This window comes from Bufo gargarizans, chromosome 3, assembly GCF_014858855.1.
Source record: "Bufo gargarizans isolate SCDJY-AF-19 chromosome 3, ASM1485885v1, whole genome shotgun sequence".
NCBI lineage: Eukaryota > Metazoa > Chordata > Amphibia > Anura > Bufonidae > Bufo > Bufo gargarizans.
The window spans coordinates 64,907,380-64,932,906 of NC_058082.1; the positions used below are offsets into that span (position 1 = coordinate 64,907,380).

The window sequence follows — 25,527 nt, forward strand, 5'->3', positions numbered from 1 at the left end:
AAATCTGCACTATGAGCATGTGTGGATGGGGGACTGGTTGAACAGACTGTCTTTCACCATTGTTGCTGAAGTCTGCTTAAATGTCAAAAAGGACACTGTAAGTTTACTTTGTGTTGCGTCATGTGGCTGATAGTAGGCCACCAGTATAGAAAGGGTGATCTTTTGTTTAGTTAGTTCTCAGTCGAGCAGGAATTTATTTTTTGTGTTTTTGCCTGAATCTAAAGGCCCTATATGAACATAAAGAAAAAAGGAAAATCCCTGTATGAACTGTACCCTGGTTTCACTGTCTCTGTCTGCTGTGCCTACCGCTATTGAGCTGACCCCGACTATCTATATATATATATATATATATATATACATACATATACATACATACATACACACACACAACACTGCGCCACAGTTGACATACACAAACAGCTTCATACATCCCAAGCTGACATTTACCCCCGCCTGTCAGCGGTTTTAGAAGGCCATCTGTAAAAAACATGCCAAGGTAGAAAAGTGTGGAGTGCATTTTTATTTAACACCCTGTACTCTGTAACCCCTAAATAAATTCCAGTGAGACCAATTGCCTTCGGAAGTCACCTAATTAAGAAATAAAGTCCACCTGTGTGTAATGTATTCTCAGCTGTTCTGCAAAGGTCTCAGAGGTTTGTTAGAGAGCATTAGTGATCGAACAGCATTTTGAAAACCAAGAAACAACAGACAGGTCAGGGATACAGTTGTGGAAAAGTGTAAAGCAGGATTAGGTTATAAAAAAATATATCCCAAGTTCTGAACATCTCATGTAGAACTGTTCAATCTATGATCTGAAAATGGAAGTATGGCACAACTGCAAACCTACTAAGACATGGCCATCCACCTAAACTGACAGCCCAGGCAAGGAAAACACTATTTAGAGAAGCAGCTAAGAGACCCATGTTCACTCTGGAGGAGCTACAGAGATCCACAGCTCAGGTAGGAGAATCTGTCCACAGGACAACTATTAGTCGTGTACTCTACAAATCTGGCCTTTATGGAAGAGTGGCAAGAAGAAAAAAAAAATTGAAAGCAAGCCATAAGAAATCCACATATGGAAGAAGGTGCTCTGTGCAGATGGTACCAAAGTTGAACTTGTTGGCCTAAATGCAAATTCTGTGTGTGGGTTTGAAAACTAACACTGCACATCATCCTGAACACATCATCCCCACCATGAAACATGGTGGTGGCAGTAACATGCTGTCGGTATACTTATCTTCAGAAATGACAGGGAAGCTGTTCAGAGTTGATGGAAAGATGTATGGAGCTAAATACAGGGCAATCCTGGAGGAAACCCTGGTAGAGGTAAAATGTAGAAAAGTTCAAGGGGTATAAATACTTTTTTCAAGGCACTTGTCATGGATGTTCCTGTGACAGGGGCCAGATCAGTGAGACTGGCAACACGTGGTTTGATATGATAGGTTCCTATGGATCAATTTGTGTCTGTGTTGTTTCTAGTGATGGCCACACACCTTGCCTCAGGTGTTGCTTATGTGGTCATTTATCCTTCCCTATTTATTATGGCTTCTCCCACAATGCTGTGCAGTTTATAGCTTCAGTCTGGTTTTGGATCGCTGGTGTTTGGATCTCGGCTGAGTTCCTGTGCTTCCATTGCCTTTTGAAGTTAGGTGTCTTCTTTACCTTTTGTTTATTGTTTGGGTTATCTTGTGTTGCTCTTTTCTCTGTCATTTGGGTTTATACATCAGGGAAGACTCCTGTTTCTCCTACCGGTTGGAGGAACAGGTTGTCTCTTGTCCTAACATTAGTACCAGGGTCCTACAGGGTGAATTAAGACTTTAGGTTCCTGTGTATCAACTCACCTATCTCTGGGGTCAGTTCATATTTGTAGTCAGTCAGGACTTTGATTAGGGTTTCTCTAGGAGGTGACCAGCTCCATTCCCTAGTTTCCAAGCCTTTTCCCCTCACCATTTTCCCTCCTACGTTCAGTGTGGGTTTCCCTCCCACACTGAAATATGACAGCACTTCTAAATATAAGGGGAAGAGCTCGAGAACTGCTTGAGAAAAGTCTTAGTAAAATGACTGAAATGGATGAATAGAAAGGACATCACTTTGAAGCCTACTCTAGGAGTTGCATGGATTTATTTGCATACAGGTCCTTCTAAAAAAATTAGCATATTGTGATAAAGTTCATTATTTTCTGTAATGTACTGATAAACATTAGACTTTTATATATTTTAGATTTATTACACACCAACTGAAGTAGTTCAAGCCTTTTATTGTTTTAATATTGATGATTTTGGCATACAGCTCATGAAAACCCAAATTTCCTATCTAAAAAAATTAGCATATTTTATCCGACCAATAAAAGAAAAGTGTTTTTAATACAAAAAGTCAACCTTCAAATAATTATGTTCAGTTATGCACTCAATACTTGGTCGGGAATCCTTTTGCAGAAATCACTGCTTTTTTTTAGAAGGACCTGTATATAGTTGAAACCAGAAGTTTACATACACTATATAAAAATACACATGTGCATGTTTTTCTCAATATCTGACATGAAATCAGAATAAACATTTCCTGTTTTTGGTCAATTAGGATTACCATAGATATTATTATTTGCCAAATGCCAGAATAATGAGCAAGAGAGAATGTTTTAAGGCATTGTTATTACTTTCTGCAAAGTATGTTAAAGTTTACATACATTTCATTAATATTTGGTACCATTGCACTTAAACTGTATGACTTGGGTTAAACGTTTTGGATATCCTTCCACAAGCTTCTCACAATAGTTGATCGGAATTTGGGCCCATTCCTCCTGACAAAACTGGTGTAACTGAGCCATGTTTGTTGGTCGCCTTGCTTGCACCTGCCTTTTTAGCTTTGCCCATAAATTTTCAATAGGATTGAGATCAGGGCTTTGTGATGGCCACTCCGAAACATTGACTTTGTTTTTCTTAAGCCCTTTTGTAACCAGTTTGGCAGTCTGCTTCGGGTCATTGTCTATTTGGAAGACCCATTTCCGCCCAAGCTTTAAAGGGTTTCTGTCACCAGAAATATATACTGTATACACACAGTATGGAGTGTTGTCCGCATCTATTGGTGCCCCACTGAAATGAATGGGTCTTCACCCGTTCTGCAGAATTACGGAATGGATGGGGACCCATTTATACGTTTGTGTGAATGAGCCCTAAGAGTTATGAATATGCAGATTGTGTATACCAATTTCAACACTCAATGCTCTGCTGACGTGGCTCATGGCATGGTGACAAGATGCCCTTTTTCTCCTGATCTGCTTTGCAAATAGAAAGCTTCATTTCTGGGTGTTATTAGGACTGTTAGGGTGCGGCAAGACTGGCCACACAATATCTGTTGCAGCCGAGATAGCAGAGTAGCAGCTATCCCATAGAAATTAATGCTGTCCAAGTAAAAAAAGTAATTTTTTAAGTCATGTAGCAATCTCATTCATTTCTATAGGATCACTGCTACTCTACTTTCCTGACTGTGACCAGTGTCGCCTTGTACCAGCTGTTGTAAAACTACATCTTCCACTATGCCCTGCTGTTGGCTGTAGACAGTCTAAGCATGCTGGGAGTTGTAGTTTTGCAACAGCTGGAGAGCCTCAGGTTGGCCATCCCTGTTATAGGGTTTCTTCACATGCTGCTGATTTTGTTGCAGAATACGAATATTGCCTGACCCCTCAGTGCTTTGCACTGGTATTTCTGACTCCCCTCCTGTGGATCATCCACCAACTACACCGGCACTATGTCAAGAGGTAGTGACCTGGTGGCCACCCAGCAGCAAAGACCTTTGTAAGGGTTACAGGGTGAAAACCAGAGTACGGCCAGGGTGATGCCCTAAAAATTAGCCCAAAGTCAAACTGGTTAGTTGGTAAAATGGGGCCACACCCACTGCCCATTACAAATTCCACCTGCACTGACCTGTCTGAAAAACAATGTATTCTGCCTCTTAATTTGGTCCCGCAAACTGTTATTCTTTCCATCTCCATGTCAGTTGTTACTAGCAAACACTACACCAGTGAAGTGCCTTGGGGAGTCACTGTGGGAAAATCCATACCTGCATGCAGGGCCAGTTTTAGACAAAATGTGGCCCTGGGAGAAATTAAAGGTGGGGCCTTATATTCTTAAGTATTGTATCAACAGACACATTTATTCACTTTCGTACAATAAACAAATATAGTAATGTAAAACATAGGAGGTAATGTATTAAGACCAGCGTTTTAGACGCCGGTCTGAATAAAGCTCCTGCTCTGGCAGTAGATTGCCGAAGTTATGTAGAGGTGCCAACACAACTCAGTCTGCTCGAGATTCAAGAGGGGGAGAAAGAGGCCGAGACTGCAGCAGAAGAGGGAGCAGAAGGAGCCTGAGATATTTTGTGGTTTTTAAAGTGTGTACTCCACTGCAGTTTGTGCTTTGCATTTAGATGCCTGGTCATGCAGGTGGTGCTCAGGCTTAGAACATTTATGCCTTACTTCAGGCTATGACTGCACAGCATGCAAACCACTCGCGTCTTGCCGTCAGCACATTGCCTGAAGAACTGCCATGCTAGGGAACTCTTTGAAGCTGGCTTTGGTGTGCTCAGTCCCTGGGTGCGGTGGGTAGTAGCAGGTGTACTGGCTAGGGGATGGCCACTCTGCTTTTGCACTATGCTCCCTCTTTTGCTGTGCTGCTGCGCTCTTTGACCACCGCCTCTTCCTCCAAACTGCACACGTCACTTGCATGACCTTGATTCCATGTGGGGTCTAGGACCTCATCATCCTCCACCCACTCCTCACCCCTACAATCTTTACTGGTCTGCACACTGCAGAAAGCCGCAGCAGTCCCATGTCCACATTCTTAAACATAAGTGTTTGGGCATCAGTGCAGCAGGAGCGCCAACAACACCAGCAGCACCACAACCATGGCCACGTCCGTTATTTTAAGCTCTCCTCAATCTTTGAGGTCACCCACTGAACTAACAGACAGATTAACTATTGTGTTTCTCTGTCTCGGATATAATGCATGTGCATCTGTTACCAAAAATGGGTATATGTCAACCACAGAACTAACAGACAGATTAACTATTGTATTTCCTTGTCATGGATGCAGTGCAGGTGTATCTGACACAGAAAATGGGTTTCTTTCACCCACCAAACTAACAGACAGATTAACTATTGTATTTTCTTGTCTCGGATGCAACGCAGGTGTATCTCACACCAATAATGGGTTTCTGTCACCTACCAAACTAACAGACAGATTAACTATTTTATTTCCCTGTCACGGATGCAATGCAGGCTTATTTCACAGCAAAAATGGGTATATGTCACCCACCGAACTAACAGACAGATTAACTAGTTGCAAACACTCCACTGGGGTGAGATAAAACATTTACAGAAAGCAGCTGCTTGGTCTCTTTCTCACTGTAGCTGCTCCTTCCCATTCCTCCCCCCTCCATGCACACACTTCTATAACCTACTTATGGGTAGGAACTGTAACCTTATCTCTAAGTAAGCTAATAACCTAGCAAGGGGATAAGATGAGGAATCTGTTAAGTAGAGAAAGGGGAATTTTTCTGTAAAAACATATATTGACAAAGTTTCTTATCTGCAACTGTACTATTAGTAAATAGAATAAAAATGGAAATGATGGCTAAGCTTTAAATAATTATAGGAATATCCAATGTACATTCCCACGTGTCACAATGGAATAAAGTTGTAAAACAATTTGTTTTAGGTAAGTTCTTTATTAGCAAGTTGTTCTTATTTAAACAGTTGTGTGTTGTAGCTGTTATTCCAACTAGGCAAAAAGGTGTAATCCCGATTAGATGTTCTACAAAAAAAAAAAAAGAGAAATTTAAGCTTTTATTTGAACATATGAGAAGTCTAAATTTAGTAGTGTCATTAGGACTAATTCTGGTTGCCAATTTACAAAGGTAGTCTCTTTAGTGGCGTGCCTAGGGTGATTGGTCTTTTCTCTGCTCCCTCCCAATACTAATTTTTTTACCCCCTCACAGTAGTATTGCCCTCATTGTACACCCTTCACAGTAGTTTTGTACATATGTGTGCCCCCCTTCCTAGTAGTTATGCCATCGCTGTGTCCCTTTCACAGTTGTAATGCCCTCTTTGTGCCCCCTTCACAGTAATAATCCCCATTGTGCCCCCTTCACAGTAATAATCCCCATTGTGCCCCTTAATAGTAGTAATGCCCATTGTGCCCCTTAATAGTAGTAATGCCCATTGTGCCCCCTTAATAGTAGTAATGCCCTCTGTGCCCCTCCATAGTAATAATGCCCACTGTGCCCCTCCATAGTAATAATGCCCACTGTGCCCCCCTCACAGTAATAATGTCCTCTGTGCCCACTTCATTGTAGTAATGCCCTCTCGCTCTGTGCCACCTCCATAGTAGTGATGCCTTCTGTGCCCTCTCCGTAGTATTAAAGTCCTCTGTGCCCCCTCTATAGCAATAAAGACCTCTGTGCCTCCTCCAAAGTAATAAACCCCTCGTGCCTGTTCCTGAAGCTCACATACCTCTCTTCCCTGCAGGCTCCGCCCACACCGGCAGTGCGATCTGGTGGAGCAGGCTGAATGGTGGAGCAGGAGAAGTCATCCTGCTTCACCATTCAGACCGCTGCCGGCCTTAAGGGAGGAGCGTGGAGAGCTGAGTGGTGAGTGAGAGGATTGCAGCTCCCTGCACTCCAGCAATGAGCCCCGCCCCCTCTTAGCACGCCACTGAGTCTGTTACCTCCGAAATGGGTTTCAAGGTTAGCTAAGCATAACTGAAACATTTGTCAGAATTAGAGGACCGGTTTTTCACAAGGAAGCTATGGCCATGTTTTGGGGTATCTAACCTACATGGTGGTATCTTCCTTGGAGGTCAATTTTGGAGGTGACAGACTCTATTTTAAAATAGATAAATTATACAGGTTGGCAGTACATCACATAAATCCAAAAACAAGTAGAGCCTGCCCATCATATTATGGTATCATTTTTTTGTAAGTCTAATATAAGCAATCGCCAAATGACCAATTTAAAAAAGCCAACACAGTTGCTTACCGACTGGGACTGAATGTCTTTATTTCATTCCATACATATTGTGTGTAAGGGTCCAAGACCTTTTTCAGATGGACATGGACAAATATACAAAATGTATGAAAAACAATATATACCCTCCTTAGCTGGAAACAAACTACAATGTGTGGGGGAGGAATTAATCATAACACAAGTGCAGATGTAAATTGCCTCCTAAAATTACAATTATATACAAATTTGATCATAATCAATAAGCAACAAGAAGGAAAATGAATTAACCACTTCCCGGACGCTTTGGTACATGTATGTCAGAAATCGGGTCTTTAAAGAGGGCACTAATGTCTATGATTGACAGTAATGCCGATCTCAGACATTTAATCCCTCAAATGTCATGGTCAGATGTGACCACGGCATCTGAGGTGGCTTTCCCTGGGAACTCTGCACTTCAGAAGCCCAAATTGCTTCTCTGCACGGAGCTAGGGGAAACTGTTCATTCTTTCTAAGTGTTCCAGGCTAATGGAGTGTTAGTTTCTATTGAGCCCTGCAGGTGGCAGTGCTCCATAGGAATATAATGATTCTCCCATACACTATTATATTAAATTACATTAGTGTATGGGAGCAGTGAGCAAAAGATTGCATATTATATTCCCCTAGTGTAAAAAAAAGAGTAAAGCAAGTTTAAAAAAATAAAAATAAATAAAAAATAAACATTAGCATCACATCATAGCTACGGGATGGTAGAAAGTGAAAAATGAAAATGCAAAATGGAAAATCACATGGAGCTGAAAGGGTTAACTATTAATTATCAGCACAATTCTGAGTATATAATTGTAATTTTAGGAGACGATGTTTATCTGCACTTGTGTTGTGATTATCCTCTCCCCCACAGGTCGCACTTTGTTCCCACCCATAAGTAGGTGTAAGTATTATTTTGTATGTCCATATGTATGTTATGTCCATGTCCACCTGTCTTAATGATGTATGGCTATCCTGGGCATCAACAAAGTGGTAATTCTGCGCAACTGAATGATTGATTGAAACAGTTTAATGTACATATTGCCTAAATGGATGTATTATTGAACACTTGCACCCAGTTTTAGTGCACCTCTTCTGTACAGCTCAGCAATTCAGTGTAAGTCCTATTGACACCATAGTATATAGTTTGCACGTAGGCAGGTTTGGGGTATAATCCAATATATTCATATACATTACTTACGCTGTTGATCCAGGAGATGTAATCAGAGACTTTGGTAAAGACGGATGGTTTCCGGTAGTAGTTGCATCCAAGAGAAGATCCAAAGCTGACAATACCATGGACTTGATACACACCATTGATAGCACAGTTGAGGGGTCCACCAGAATCACCCTAAGGTGCAATCATGAAGAAACATACACTTCAGTAGATAGCAATACATTTTTTTCATGTGTAGTATCATAGAATCAGGTTCTTAAACAAATCTCAATGGGCCCCATATCAAAATTTAGTATGGCCCACCCTGACCCACCCAGTTTCCCAGTACTGATGCATCATTCACAAGCACCCCATAACGCAAAGTGCAACACCCCAGATTTATGACAATTTTTATTTATTGAGCAGAAGAAATTTTAATAAAACACTTTATACTATTTCTATGTTGGAGAAAGTAGAGCAGGTGTTTCAAAAATATAGTGCTCGTTATAATATTTATCAGTATATTCCTTAATTTATTTACACCAGAAAGCTGGCATAAATATATTGACATTGTAAATCCCCACCATAGAGCTGTAAACCACTGCTTCCCTTCACATAATATATTACAAATCTGGCTACTTGTAGACATCACTGGGTGTAGTTCAGAGCATAGGAATTTATATAGTTACTGTAGTAATCTCTTTGCACTGAGTTCCCCATAGTGGCAGCTGCACGAAAACAGTGCTTTCATGGTGGGAAGGAGGGTCAGCATCAGGCCCTATAGCAGTTTTATGGTCTGCCTTTATTGAAGGTACGCCATTGTATATGCAATGATCTTCTGGTTGATTGCTAAAGGGTTAATACTATATTCACGGTAGAGTTTTGATCCTGATTTTAATCTATGTACTATGTAACCCCAAAAGGCTGGATAGTGGGCTGGTCCAATTTCCCTCTGGTTAGTGCAGTCTGCTAGTAAGAAAGCCAGTAGGAAGACCTGTGTGCTGCTGCCAAGTAGGCCACAGATTCTACTCCAGGAAAACATCATTCCTGTGAGTGAAAACTGAGGAAAAAGCAGCTGGGAACTACTGTAACTCTGAAAGAAAGAAGCATTTAATTATTGCAGATGGTTGAAGACCATGAGGTCCGTGCTTGGACTCGGTAAAGGTAATGCACGCATATGGCTTTAGACTTTACTGCCTAGGTTTGGGTTTATTGCTTCTGACGCCCACCACACTACTGAGTTGAACTGTACATCCAATCTAATATTACACTTCGTGACTGGGCACTGCAGAGGAATATTAAGGAATTGCAAGCTTTTGGTCATTTGAGAAAATTGCTGGTATCTATAGAGGTAGACATATACACAGCCTTTTGGGAAAAGCCTACTCAGTGAAAAACTTTGGGACTGTGCCTATACTGCATATATTTTCACTGTGAACCCCATAATCTATTTAATAAAGGAAATAATTTATTTTGCTATAATTAAGGCAGCAGTCATTGGTCTCTATACTTGATCATCATCATTGACCTTCTGTTCTCCTGCCTTTCATTCCTGCATATACATTCATGCCTGCATATACATTAACATAAAGGGCACCCCAGCTAACACCAGGGAGGAGACACCAAAAGTGAAAGGTATATCCTGCAGGGAAGAAGGGTTACACCCCTCCATTTACTGCCCATACGGCCTGGGAGAGCTCTGGAGCAGAGACTAGTCACTATGATGGCTACACATTCCCTCATTGCTTCCACCAAAGTTCCCATATACTGTCACGGCTGAGGATGGGGGAAACCCTCAGCCGTGTGATGCTAAAAGATGTCCGGTCGCTACTCGGCCAGGGCAACAGAATTAGGGAGCAGGTCACCTCCTATTGCGTCCCTAACACTGACCCTGTCTCCTGTCCGTATGAGCCGACCCTGGTGGTAGGAGGGCTCATACTCTGGAACCTAATAGTCCCTACAAGCCCTCAGGATGGCCCTGAACTAAGGAGCAGAGTAAGACAACCTACTCCTCCTAGGAACAGAGGAGCAGGAGTCTCACTGGCCAAGCAGCATGAAAGAAGGGGAACATGAACAGAACTATGAACATGACAGGTGAACCCAAACAGTTCCACACAAACCTGCCACAGCCTTGCTGACTGGGACTCGTGCTCAGAAAATGCTGTCTGCACAAACATAGACAAACAGCACACACATAAAAACACACAGGAACCAGGACATCCATAGCTGCAATAAAAACCAAAGGTAACGGACATAAACTAAACATCAGGGGTATGGATTTTATGACCGGAAGGGTGGCCCTTACTGGAAGATGGTATTCACAGGAGGCTGCTCCAGCTAAGCATGGCTGAAGCAACCCACTGAGCCATGCCAAACACAGAGGCTATATAGGCCTAAGTGGCCACACCCACACAGACACACCCAGTGTCTCACACACGCAGAAAGGGAGTTAACCCTTCCATCACCAGGGAAGGGAAAACACCACTAAAAGGGGAAGTGCACACAATAACATACTCTATAGTATGCATAGTTTTGTAATATATCTTTTTCATGTAGCCCGCTTACTACCCAAGTGATTTATAATGATGGAAATATTTGCATTGAATAACCATTACTATTGTAGGCACGTCTACATTCAAGGAGAGCATTTTAAGAAGATGCAACTCACATTGCAGGAAGACTTGATTCCATCTCCACCAGCACAGATCATACTGGTCTTGACAGTGCTGCCCCACCAAGATCTGCCAGAGCAGGTTGAGTAGGAAACTACAGGCAGAGTGGCTTGCTGGAGAATCGCAGGACTAGGTCCACTGGCTGTGTAGAGATGATAGTATTTTATAATCATCACAATTGAATGCAACGGATAGCAAACTGGCATTGGAACAGGAGGCTTCATATATATATATATATTTTTGTATATTAGCATCAGATCTCTTGCATCTCTAACATATTTACATGTTTTTCATGCTGAAAGGGTCTTTAAAATAGGATCATTCCCCTTATATGAAACACATTGGGGCAGATATATCAATCTCACTACGCCTGTATCATGTCTTGATTTTTGCCAAAAATTTTGATGCACAATTTCCAAAGCAAACATATAAAGTGTGTTTGCCACAGTTTTCTGTCATTTACCACAAATAGGGATTTGTGTGGCACATTTGGTCTCATCTTCCCTTCACCACTGTATAAAACAACATCATAGATTATGACATGTTTAACAACCCAAATAATCAATTTTGCACAAACAAAAATCTTAGTGGTTTTCCGAGTGTTATATACGGATGACTTTACATCATGATAGGTCCTTACAGCTTACCAAGCACAGCACCGTCCATTGGAAAGCAGCTGCGCTTCACTTGAATGGGACTGAGCTGTGCCTCGGCCGTGTGACTGATGAATGTGACGTTACTGGCCTAGGAAGAGGCTGCAGTGCTCATCGGCGCACCATGGCCTCTCTTCAAGCAGCTGATCGGTGGGAGTCGGGACCGTTACTAATAACCTATCCTGAGGATAGGTCATCAGTATAAAACACTCGGGCAAGCATTTTCATGTAAAAGTACATTAATGTTAAAGTACATTAAAAACTTACTGCTGACTCTCCCCCATCCGGTAACAATACAGTTGTAGTTGCTGGGCAGGGTGTATCCACTTGTTGGCAGGGTGGCCAATTTCACAGCACTGTTCAGGGTAGCACTGGAGGCCAGCCACAGGATAGCAATATCATATCTGTATCGAAGATGATAGCAATGTATTCATGGACATCATGGAGAGTTTTAATCATTCAAATATAATTAAGACATTTTGACCATATTAGAGTACTAGAAATAAAATAGCTTGCTTTTTTAAAAATTTTTTTACATGTTAGTGAGTATCTTACCCAGCAGCAACATTGCTGGGGTTCCAAAAAGAGTGTTTCCTGTAGGAAGAGACGGCAATGAACTGTTCACTGCCTTCGTAAGAAGCAAGATTGTATTCTCCAAGGTCCACACGGTAGGTACCAGGTCTGTTGGAAATAAAACAATGGAAAGTTGTGGGTGTATATTAAGTCATTTTTAAAGTTATAGGGCCCCCCCCAGGTTATTTATTGCCCCCCCATACTGATTCCGCTATAAAACGCTGTCCGCCGCTAGTACAGCAGCAATCTGTCTGTTTTGCCAAACTGAAAGTACTGCCCATGCTGCCCACCCGCTTCACTACGGGCTCCTCGGGAGTCGGCAGCCAGCTGAAACTTCCCCCGCCCACCTCAGCTGATATTGACTGGGAGGGATAGGGCAGCACTGCCATTGGATGCATGTGTCTTTCAGCCTAGCAGGGCCTGCAGAGGCAGAAAAGAATGCTGCTTGGGGATTTAACATCAGGAAACATTGTTGCGTGCCCCTCCCCCTGCCACCATGCCTAGAGGTAGAAGGCACGAGGACAGAGCACATCAGAACTTTAAGTGCCTTTTCTATCTATGATGCACCCCTGACCAGCGCCCCTGCGTTACATGCACCCCTGACCCGCGCACCCAGTGTTACATGCACCCCTGACCCGGGCACCCAGTGTTGCATGCACCCCTGACTCGCGCACCTTGCGTTACATGCACCCCTGACCAGCGTACCCTGTGTTACATGCACCCATGACTAGCGCTCCCTGTGTTACATGCACCCCTGACTAGCGCTCCCTGTGTTACAAGCACCCCTGACCAGCGCACCCTGAGTTATATGCAACCCTGACCACCGCACTCTGCGTTACACGCACCCCTGACCGCCACATTGTGCATTATAAGCAGAATAAGTAGTACTAGTTGCACACACCAACAACACCCACAGGGTGGGTTTTGTACTGCGTGGGACACAGGCCGGAAGAGGCCTGCATGAAGGTAAGTTTTAGTTTTCTTTCTTTTATGTGGCGCACTATGGGGGCATCAACTGGGGGAATAACTGGCACATGATGGGGGACACTATGGGGGCATTACTGGCACATGATGGGGAACACTATGGTGGCATTACTTGCACATGATGGGGGGTATTACTGGCACATGATGAGGGATACTAAAGGAGCATTACTGGCACATGATGGGGGCATTACTGACACATTATGAGGGATGCTATGGGGGTATTTGTGACACTTGATGGCTTATACTATGGGGGCATTACTGGCACATGATGAGGGATACTATTGACAATTACTGGCACATGATTACGGACTCTATGGGGCATTACTGGTACTTGATGGGGGACACTATGGGGGCATTACTGGCACATCATGTGGGACACTATGGAGGCATCTACTGGCACATCTGGGTGGACACTATGGAGGCATCTACTGGCACATCATGGGGGACACTATAGGAGCATTACTGGCACATCATGGGGGAACCTATGGGGACATCTACTGGGGGAATTACTGGCACATCATGGAGGACACTATAGGGGCATTACTGGCACATCATGGGTGACACAATGGTGGCATTTATACTGGCACATAATGGGGACACTATAGGGGAATGTACTGGGGGCATTTACACTGGCACATCATGGGGGCATTTATACTGGCACATCATGGGGGCATTTATACTGGCACATCATGGGGCAATTATACTGGCACATAATGTGGGCTATGGGGGCATCTATGAGGGGCATTTACACAGGCACATCATGGGGGCATCTACTAGGGGCATTTATACTGCCACATCTAGGGTATCTACTCAGGGGAATTTTTACTGGCACATTATGGGAGACTATGAGGGCACCTACTGGGGCATTTACACTGAGACATCATGGGGGACACTATGTGGGCATTTACTGGGGGGGAAGTTATACTGGCACATCATGGGTGACACTATGGGGGTATGTTTACTGGCACTTCATAGGGGACACTATGGGGGCATCTATACTGGCACATCATGGGGGACACTATGGGAGAATCTTATACTGGAACATTATGGAAGCACTATGGGTTTGGAAGGGGGAGAACACAATGGGGGCATATTTTATAGGCACATTATGGGGGCACTATGGGGAAAGGGAAGGAGTGCTATGGTGGTATTTACTTGGGGCACTATATAGGGGCATTTTATACTGGCACATTATGGGGGACACTATGGATAAGGGGAGAAATGCACTATGTGAGCATTATATAGGGTTATTTTATACTTTCACACATTATGGGGGCACTGTAGGGATATTAGCTCAACAGGGGGCACTAAGAGGGGGAATTGTTTGTACTGGCACACAGAACGGGAGCATTTTTGAACTAGTACACATTATTAGGGGGCATTTGTTGTACTGGGACACATTACAAGGGACATTCTTTGTACTGGTGCTCATTTTAAGTGGCCAGTTTGCCCCCCACAGTAACACTGCTCCAAAGTTTCACCAATAGTAATAGTTCTCTGCCCAAGTGCACTTAGTAGTAATAATGTCCTCACTGTGCCCCAGAAGTAATAATGCTCCCATAGTACCCATAATAGTAACCATGTTCCTCATAGTCCCCCAGTAGTAACAGGGGGACATAATGTTTTACACTTTTAGTGTCAGGGGCACTATTTGCTGGGCGCAGTTATTTGCAGGGCAGTGTCTGCTAATAATTATTAAAGGGCACTATCTGTGTGGTACTAGTGTTATCAGGGGTTTATCTGTTTCTGCTGGTTAGTATTGGGGAGCACAGCGGGCACAGTACTGGGGACACTATCTGTGCGGTACTGGCATTTTCAGGTGTATAGTTTATGTAGTATAGTATTGGGGAGAACAGTGGGCACAGTATTAAATGTGGCAGGATGAGTTATTCAGAAGGTAGGAGGATGGAAAAGTAGTAACCTAAGATGTCTTTTTGTTAAACTGCAGAGACTAGAGATGAAAAATTATCATGGCGGTCTGTGTTTACTAAGTAATATTAAATGTTGTAGGCGACTACCTGGCCGATAACGTTTCACTATAATAATTGTGGTCGCTAAAATAGGCGGTCTGGTCTGAAAGGAGAAGATGAGGAAAGAGAACATCTACATCAGAGGAGAAGTCACTGGATGGAAGAGGTATGTGGCGCTGTATTCTGGATAGCACTGAATATAATGTGCATAAAAATGTGTATGAAATGTATATGGAGTAGGTAAATCTACTGTAAGTGAACCTTATATGGGTGTATATTGTATATGTGATTATGTGAGTGTAGTGTTTGTATAGTCCCAACCATCCCAGATCTGGCATAACTACTGTGTGGGGGGCACAATGGAGACTAGGCAGACATGTGAAGTTAGAGGTGTGGGCCAGCGCTTTAAAAAACTTGTGACGAGCTTTGCACGCCTCTGATAGTTTAGCTCCTTGGGCTTTTTGAAAGTTGGGTGGTATGTGTGTGTAATGTATATATGGTGTATTTATGTATGTGTACCATTTATATGGTGTATTTAAGTGTATGCGTGTTGCATATATATTGTGTATGTATATATAAACATGTGTCGTGATGCCGCATGCCTGCCGTTGAGTAGGCTGTTGTTAAAAATTTGAATCCCACCCCGGTATGAGAATTTGTATAAATGTTCATTCTCGATAATTTGACAGTGAAATCATTCATTCAGTCTAAAATATGATCTGCCACCTAGGATCAATGATCTCCTATGGGAACAATCGATCACAGTATCGATCGCATGTCCCCATACAGAGGAGGGGATTGCTGAATGTAAATGCAGTAATCATCTCTGCTGAAGATCAGGCAGTTATCAGGAAAGTCTACTTTCCTCCTGACAGTCTGCCAGATCATTGGTCTGTGTAAAAAGACCTTAAAACAGAGCCATGAAAAAACGCTTAAAAGGGTTGGCCATTTTCTGGTTCCTGTTGACCAGTGTGTTTGTAAGATGACTAAATGGCACTTACTATTATAGTATTTATTGAAATTCTGCACCCTTTTCTATATTTTAGAAGCTACGCCCCTTTGCTTACAAATTCTTCTGTACTGTTCCCACAGAGGTCCTGTCCATAAGATGGCCGCTGATGAAGGATCATGTGATCAGGCAGATCACCTCCATGTGATGTCTTCTTCATTCAAATACACTGCTCCTGCACTAAACTCCCAACATAACAAGTGTAGATGGCAGGTACAGTGCATTTGAATGGAGGAGGCATTGCATGGAGGTGATTTGCCTGGTCACAGGACCCTCCATCAGTGGCCACCGTATGGACAGGACCTCTGTGTGGACAGCACAGGAGACTTTGTAAAAAAGGGAGCATACATTAAAAAATATAACAAATGGCACAGAATTTCAAGAAAGGCTGTATTAGTAAGTGGCCGTTCACATGACCATATGGTCGCCATGCCCATGCGGCGGACTGAAAATTGTGGTGTGCAATGCATGGGCACCAGCCGTGTGAATCCCATATTGAGGTGCGGACCCATTGACTTGAACAGGTCCGCAATATATGGAAAAGATAGGGCACGTTCTATTTTTTGCAGTGCAGAAACAGGGACACTAATGCCCACAGAAGTGAGGAAGATGAGGAAAAACATTGGGGCACGTTTATTAAGACTGGCCATATACACACTGATCATAATAGTGATTGTGCTGCTGGAGGAAGAGGCAAAGTTGTATGGAGGTATACACAACTTTATGCGACAATCTGAAGTCTATACCAGCTCCCTTGCTGGAGTAGGTTTAAGTCATTTCTACACCAAAAACTGGCATACAAAATGATTATGAAGATGGGCCAGCTGGCCCGCCCTGTTCCTCGCACATGCCAGTCCTCTTTTTCAGACCTTTCGAAGATTTTTTTGCAAAATGGCTGCCGACAAAATCTGCAACCAATATATCAGACAAAAGTGGTGTATATCAGTTAATAAATTACCCCAATAGTTCACACAGCCATTTAGAAAAAAAAAAAAAAAAACAGTAAAACTGCAGGTGACAAAAAATTGCATCAACTTTTTTTGGGCAATTTTTAGGGGTAAAAGAAACGCTGGATCCAAATTCATGTGTGTAAGCATCCAAAAACCCCGGTAACACACATGCAGTTTGTGATGGCGGATAACCAGCTGTCTGCCATATGTGACTGGTTGGCTGAAACTATTCATCTATAAAATGAGCAATAGTTTTTCAGTTTGCACAAGCATGTTATTATTTTTACACCATTTTTAAAGCTTTGTTCCTGATCGGCCATTAATCTGGATCCAGCATACTGTATGTTTGATGGGTTTGGCTGTGGCCAGCCCTAATCTAAAATGAGAAATTCACCCATTTTTAAGTGATATTTATTAATAAAGTTTATTTTTGTTTTTCTTTAACCGTTCTTCCGGCAGTGAGACCTTCTATAGTAGTACGGTAAACATCAAAATTCCAGCTTTAGCTCACCATAACGCTCTGTAATCTACATATTTACTGTAAGTAACTTTCATGAGATTGCCAAAATTATTTCGATACATGACATTAATATAATGGAAGGAGAATATAAAAGTTATGATTACGTGTCCATGCAATGAGCAGCAGTCAGCACACGGTTAGCACGAATGAGGGTTCCTCCACAGATGTGGTACCAGTAACCACCAGACAGAAATTGAATAGAAACCTGGAGGGAGTCAAAAATAAAAAAAAATATAAAATACACAATTGTTAATGACACTGTTTGAAAAAGAGGTATTCACCTCTTTGACATTTCTGGAATATCAATAGGATATGCCATAATTGTCAGCAAGGTGCGCCTATCTCCAGGATGGGGCCCAAAGTTCTCTGCAGAGCAAGCTACGCAAGTGCAGACACCCTCCATACATGCTATGGAGCTTCCAAAAGCAGCCACACTCACTCCGCTAAGTCCTGTAGCAGTAAATGGAGAGGACACCACGCATGCACAGTGTGCACTCTGTTCACTTCAGGACCCTTTTCTTGAGATGGGTCTGAGAGTTGGGACCAGGACTTCTCTGACATTTATGGCATGTCCTTAAGGGAGTGAAACATTCCTCTTATATATTAAAGAAGACATATATTAAACGTCTTTTGATGATTTTTTGAAATATAGAAATACTGTATAATTATTTGTATCATGATCTTGTTCTATTGCATTTTTTTTAAAACCTTGGCAACTGCAAATTATCCCATAGAATGGTGTGTACCAGTTTTATTTTTATTTTTTATCAGCTTCTTAACTACTTTTTACCTTTACTCTATTAGAAACAGTTTTCTTTAGCGACTGCAACATTCCTACTTGTAGCAAGACCGCATGCTGTGGTATTTTGTCCGGTCAAATACTGTACAAGGGACGGAACAGAAGACATCCTGATGCATACTGAACGGATTGCTTTCTATTTAGAATGCATTAGGACAAAACTGATTAGGTTTTTTTTTCTGGTATTGAGACCCTTTACCAGATTTCAATACCGGAAAATAATAACGCTAGTGTGAAAGTACCCTAAGAAATAATTGGCAAAAGGTGTTTCAATTACATAGATGTGGTTGGAAGTGTGAGTTACACTGCTGCTCTTTCCATTAAACCAAGGCATACAAAGCCTGGTTACTGACAGATCTGTTCTGCTCAAGAAAGATAGGTTTTTGAACCATGGCTCAGTCCAGACAACTTTCATAAGACCTCATAAGAGGTGTATGCCAATGACCTGGGTGTATGCCAATCTAAGAAAATAAAAGTTATCTACTAATGGAGCAATTTCAGGACTGTTTCTTCACTCCCTAGATTGGGCATCCTTGTAAGATCACTCAAAGAGCACAATGGCCAATCCTGAAAGAGGTGAGAAAGAACCCAAGACTATTAGCAAAATGCCTACAGAAGACTGCAAAATCTGTTAAAATAACACTGAACAAGAATGTTGTTCATGGAAGAACTACACAAAGGAGAACATTGCGTTCCATTTCAAGTTTACCCAATACCACTTCCTTAATCCCAATGCTTCTGAGAAATTTGGACGGTTGGAGACAAAAGTAGAACTTTATGGCACAAAAATACAGTGCTGTATTTGGAGGAAAAGAGCATAGCACACCAACACCAAAACCTCATCCAAAACTCAACTATGGCAGAGATGGCATCATGATGTGGGATTGGTTTCCTGTCTCATTGCCTGGAAAACTTTCAGTCACAGAGGGAGTAATTATGTCTAAGGTGTAGCAAAACATTTTTCAGGAGAATATAATGTCATCAGTCCATGACCTTAAGATAGGAGACATTGGGTGATGGAACAAATCGAGATGATTGGTATCTTAATTGTGGGGTTACTGGTGTGAATATAGAATGCTAATCTGTGGATCTTTTGGATCGCCAGCTGGGGTAAGGATGGATTTTCTTCTACTGTGTAGCACATTTGGTCTTTGCCGTCTAGAGTGGTTTTTGCCTTCCTCTGGATCAATATTTTTTTTTCTGTTTTATTTCAACCAACTAACTATGTAACAATTTCTCAAAGCACAAGTAAATCAACTAAAGATTAATTTAAAAAAAAATTGTGATTCCAATTGTCCAAGTCCTGACTTTAACCCTCTGGAAATGTTGTTACTGTACATGACCTGAAGAGGGCGGTGCACATAAGCCATCCCAGAAATATTGATGAACTACAACACATTTGCAGGAAAAATGGTCCGAAATTCCTCCTTACCAAGGTGGAAATTATATTTGCAGCAACAGGAAATGCTCTGAGGATGTGATTACTGCTAAAGCCGCATCTATAGGTTATTAAATTGCTGCTAAATTGGGAATACACAGTAATAAATTGAGACTTTCAGACCAGCAATGGCCATCAAAACATTCTACAAGCAAGATTAAACCTACCTTTATGTCATTTGGCTCTTTATCGAGTGTTCAGTTAAAGCAATTTTTATCCTATGAAAAACTGTCGTCAATTGTCCATTTTTTTTTTTGGGGGGGGGGGGGGGCGGGCTTGGACACTTTAAAAAGTCAAGCTCGCCCTGTTGGGCACTTGGGAGTAATTTTTCATAGGATTAAAAGTGCTTTTCCTGGACATTAGATAAAAAGCCAAATAACATAAAGTTCGGTATATCATGCTGCTACAATGTTCTGATGGCCATTGCTGGTAGTTAGATAAGTGAAGACTACTTGACAACTTGAATTTGTCACCACATGTCTCCATAGTAATCCAAGTCAAGAGTCAGCGACTAATGCACAGTACAGCCCTGGTGCTTGCCAGAGATGCATAGCACAGATGACTGCGGCCCTGAAAACCATTGGTGCTGTACTGTGTATGCCCTGATTCCCAAAGTGCTGGTGCACGCTCAGGCTTTTGGTGCAACAAAGTGCAATGGTGACACTCTCATTGCACCAAACAGCTCCTTTGCATGTCAAAAAAAAAATATCAACAATTTCTTAGGCATGCAGGCATTGATCAGGAAGGAGGGAAAAGTATTGGAATCAGGAGACCAGAGCACATCTGACACTTGACTTGGATTACTATTGAGGTTCAAAGGTTCACTTACTTTTTCTAAATGTGCACTGTGAATGTTTACCGAATGCCCTCAGTACAATGCATGCCTGGTACAACTGTATGTGTGTCTTATAAGTTTGCTTAGATTTTGTGAGATCAGACCAGATTATGCTCTATTCGCAATCGATTTAGAAGGGCCAACTCAGCGGCCGTTTGTCGCAAATAGTGATGAGTGAAGTGACCTTCGAAAGCTAGAACCAAAGTCGCTTTGCACAAAACTTTGGATTAATGCCATACGGACGACCCGTCTCCGTACAGCATTAAAATGTATGGCCTCCGATGAGGCGAAGTGAGTTATTCGCAAAGTCTAGCGAGACTTCAGTGAATATCTTCGGTATTTGATTTTTAAAGTGGAAAACCACCATCAGACTAAGGTAGTATGACTGCTGACACTAAGCCTCTGCCCCTCCCAATACTTTACTCTTTAGCTCAGCCTGTACTGACAGGCTCCTGTGTATATGCATGAGCTCACCAAGAAGTCAGTGTAAGAACTGATATCTATTACCACAGATGAGAATGGTAATAAATTAGAATCAACTAAACTTCCATTAGATTATCAGATAATGACACAGAGGTGCATATACATGTGAATACTGACCTGCCAGGGCCAGGCATTCCTAGCCGCATTAGATCCTCCTACCACACGTGCATTTGGAATCTGTTCAAAATAGCGGATGTCTTCATTATTACATTGTCCTATGGGCAGAATAATACAGAAAATGAAAAATTGCAGACATTGGAAAACCATTTGCAGTAAGTACTTAGTCATTAACTGTGAGTTGTATGTGTTTTTAATTTATTTGTAGAGAAATATGAAGTGCACTTTATTAATAATGACTTTCCTTGATTTGCATTCTACATTTAATTTTGATTACTTATGATTATCAATATGGATCCATTTTTAATACAGTTTTGAAACCAAATCAATCAAGCTAGTGTGATAGTATTCTAGACTAGACAATGTTTACTAGAAGAGACTACATTTTAGTTGTAGAAAATTTATTTTAGTTCATAGTTTTTAACAGAAGAGCAGATAAAACTAGACTGTATTGGCATCCTAGTGTGCAACGGAGGGGGCCAGAAGTAAAGTGCTAAAACAAACATAGACCCATTTTCAAACCTGCTTATACTATATAACTAATAGACATGAGCGAAGAATTTGATTCGGCTGCTTTGCCGAACTTCGACAAGAAGTTTGATTAGTTACAGATGACTTCATCACAAATTGCTTTCCATTTTTCCATTTTATGGAGAGGGCGCAATGACAGATCCCGCATTCAATGCTAATCATGGCATCTGTGACTCAGTCAGCCTTTCACTGATTAATCAGGGCTTAAAAAAAATGATACTCACCTCATCCACTTGCTCGCGGAGAGGCCTTTTGCTCCTGTCTGATGACGTCATCACGCTCGCTGTAGTCCCTTTGGCGGGTTTTCTTCAATTAAGATGGGAGAGGTCGGCCTCTCCGCGAGCAAGTGGTTGAGGTGAATAATATTTTGTTCAGCCACCATTTTAGGAAAAATTGATTTGTTACCATGAAGTGTGAGGAAATTTGGCTTTGTGGCAAACAATTTTTTTCTGAATTTCAGATTGAAGTCAACTGCTTTGATTCACTCAACATTAATAACTAAATATATTCATACGTAGTTGATCTATGCATATATGAAAGTAACCATGCAATTGTGATTGGTTGATATTACCCATAGTGAGAAGTGCCTAATGACAACGATTGGTTGTTTTATAATAGTGTTTTCATTTAATAAACAGGTCACTGGTTTTTAGACCAGCGAAAATTGTGCATTTAAACCCAAGATTAACTGTTTCCATCAGTTATTTTCCTTCATTGCACTGATTATTATATATATCCATTACTTTGGAGCACTAGAAGAAAGGCCTGTAGTGATTATCTATAGAGCTAAAGGGAACTACTTTAACACTATACTTGAAAAAGGACCCTTATAAAATCACACCCTTTACACCAGGTCACAAATAACAGTACAAGAATCTTTCTACCAATATCAACTGGTCATCAATAACTCACCACTGATGGGAAAAGCCTAATATACCTAAATATTACTTGATGTACTGAAATTTAAACTCTTGGTAACTATAGTCCCTTCAGTGGAGTTGTGGTTATTCCCAGTTACCAAATGTTTTAAAAATTTTCATTTTGGATCTGAATTGATTCTACCCGAATCCATAAAAAATATAAAAACGAGAGAGAGACACATGTAATACTCCATTGAAAACTAGATATACAATCCAGAGCTCCTTCAAAAAAGAACAAAAGTACCGGGTGTCACCCCTTTTTCCTTTTTTTTACCTGGATTAATGCATACAATTATTGTAACTACTATATCTCAATGCAATATCTACTGCTGTCCAGTGTAATTTTCACCCCTTTTAGCTCTGGTCTCTTCACATTCTGTTGACGGGCAGCAACTCGTCACATTGGACCATCAATCGCATCTCCCATGAGTGATTTACAATCAGATCCTATTAAACCTTCTCCTAGCAGTCAAAGTTCTGTTCTCCTGTCTTCCTCCTCTGCATAGCTAATAGTCCCTCACATACAGCCGCAGCAATTCCACTAATAAATAGCTCTGTAGTATGTAATGTCCCCACAATTTCCTTCTCCGCTGTCTAGCGAGGAATACAGCTATATATTTCTGTGTATTTAGAAGTAGGGACAATTGAATAAAAAGTATCTGTGAAATTACTATGTTGGCTCTTCGAAGAGGAGAGCAGAGAAGCTACTGGGCATGTCAATGCAAGAGAAGGTGGAAATCCTAGAATGAGAAACAGCAGGAGGTGCAACGAGAGAGGAAAATGTCATGTACACAAAAACCTATCAATATTTTCATTGCATGTATTAGTGATGGTAGATTCGGATTTGTCGGATCCTTGGATTTAATGTTTAACATATTTGCCTCGCAGTGGTCGAATGAATATGGCCGCTATTAAAGCAAGACTATTGGAAACTTTCGCATGTGCCATTACTGTAAATTGCAATGCATGCCGAACTGTATTAAAGAACTAATCCAAATCCAGATTGGTTAATTGCAGCATAATCCATAATGACTCCAGATGTGGACTCAGCGGGGTAAATACATTAACCATTACATCGAGCAATCAGGAACTCATATTTACTGTAAATACAAAAAAGATTGGGATTCTTCCATGTATATTGTAGCCAGGGACAGTGCTATAATGGAAGCAGGGAAAGTGGCTGATACAGGGCCAAAACTAAGAGGGGGCCCATCCGGGAGGAAGAATCAAAGATTTTATTGTCAGGGGCACCTCAACAGTATTATACAATCACAATATATACAGTGACATACAGTATATAAGTGTAGGAAACGGACGGAGCAGCTGCCTGGCCTGGTCTGAGAGTGACTAGCTACAGGAGTGAAGGTTGCATGGGAGGAGGGGGTTGCTGTAGGGGGGACTCAGTTCTAAAAATTTGCCGTGGGGCTCAGTCAGTTCTAGTTACGCCACTGATTGCAGCAATACTTTATGTGAAATGCCCTATTCATTGCATAGCAATACATTTCATGGGATAACCCCTTTATGTCAGAAATGAACTGAGATCACGTAGCATTATGATTTTCATAGATATCTTAAATTAAGCACAGCGAGGCCTCTTCCCTGTCTAGTGAACGAACATGTTCCCTAAAATTCATTTGCATTGGACGGATAGTCTTACCAATGTTGAAGCAATAACAAGAACATGTTTTAGAATGAAACCTCCAACGATAAAATCCAAGGCTTTATTCAAGTCTTTTTAAGAACAGTTTGAAATTAGACTGTGTACCTGTTTTTAAAATTTGAACAAAGCCTTGGATTTTATCCCTGGAGGTTTCAGTCCTGAATGCTGTCTGCCGTGGTCGAAGGCTCCTTCAGCTTGCGGAGCAACAAGGTCATTATATGTCGAAAAAAAATGTGGAGAGCATATCTAGAAGTTTTATTGAATACGAGAACAGATGAACCATATACACAACATGTTGTCCTGTCCTGTGTCATCCCAGATGAAGACGTCTTGTTAAAGTTAGTTTAGTACAGAATATTTCCTGGCCTCATCTATAGTCAGTTGCTACTACATGGCTGGGCCACACAATCTGTTGTGTTACAAGAGCCGGTTCACAAAGCTTCTCACAATTTAGTACAAAGTAGATAGCAGAATAATTACTTAATAGTATATTTTATCATGATTAATACTTTTTTATTGCTAGATTATAGCTATAAAATTGTTCCTATGAGCACAAATATCATAGTGTGAAATATGGGACAACTTACCCAAAATGACAAGAGCAGCCAGTACGAGAAGCCTGAGCATTGTGAGATGAGATGATTCTCTTTTATGCAGACACATCAATGGCATCTCCTTATATACAATTTCAGATGTGCTAACAGGGTATATTTTCAAGTAATGCAGGTAAAACTGGTTTTCCAAAGGCAAAAAAACATATAGAGATTTGTCAGTAAAAATAAACAGGAATCTATTCGTCTGGTATTTGCTGACTGGTAACGTCATTGTATTTCCCCTAAATATTTCTCAGTTTTTCCTGTTCTCACATGGTCTTACACATTAGAGAGTCCATACCTAAAATGGTACCCTTTCTAAAATATTTAATAGGAAAACTGGACAAGTGTTTAAGTCAAGTGCTCCCTCCTCTAATAAATTACATCAAAGTACTCCTGACACAAAGAATTCCTGTCTGCAAACCACGGATCTGCAAAATACAGAAACCTTCCGTGTGAAATACGTATTGTTCTCCCCCCCGTTACTAGAAATGATTATTCTTGTCTGCATTACATTTCTATGTGTGTTTGACATCCATTAAAAAATCTGTCCATGTTTCAATTGTGAATAGGGATGAGTGAACGCGAACTTCAAAGTTCGGGTTCGTACTGAACTTTGCGAGTTTGGGTACCCCGGTTCGGA

General features: G+C 41.5%; 1 protein-coding gene across 1 annotated transcript; it reads right to left on the reverse strand.

Annotated features, from left to right (window-relative positions):
* Positions 1–5,724: 5,724 nt before the first annotated feature.
* LOC122932370 (chymotrypsin-like elastase family member 1) lies at positions 5,725–24,996 on the reverse strand. The gene is made up of 8 exons (XM_044286740.1): positions 24,879–24,996; positions 21,181–21,278; positions 17,613–17,713; positions 12,058–12,183; positions 11,770–11,906; positions 10,846–10,991; positions 8,223–8,372; positions 5,725–5,807 (listed from the first exon to the last, which is right to left on the reverse strand). Exons 1-8 carry the CDS (start codon positions 24,961–24,963, stop codon positions 5,799–5,801), a joined length of 852 nt encoding a protein of 283 aa, XP_044142675.1. The 5' UTR covers positions 24,964–24,996; the 3' UTR covers positions 5,725–5,798.
* Positions 24,997–25,527: the final 531 nt, after the last annotated feature.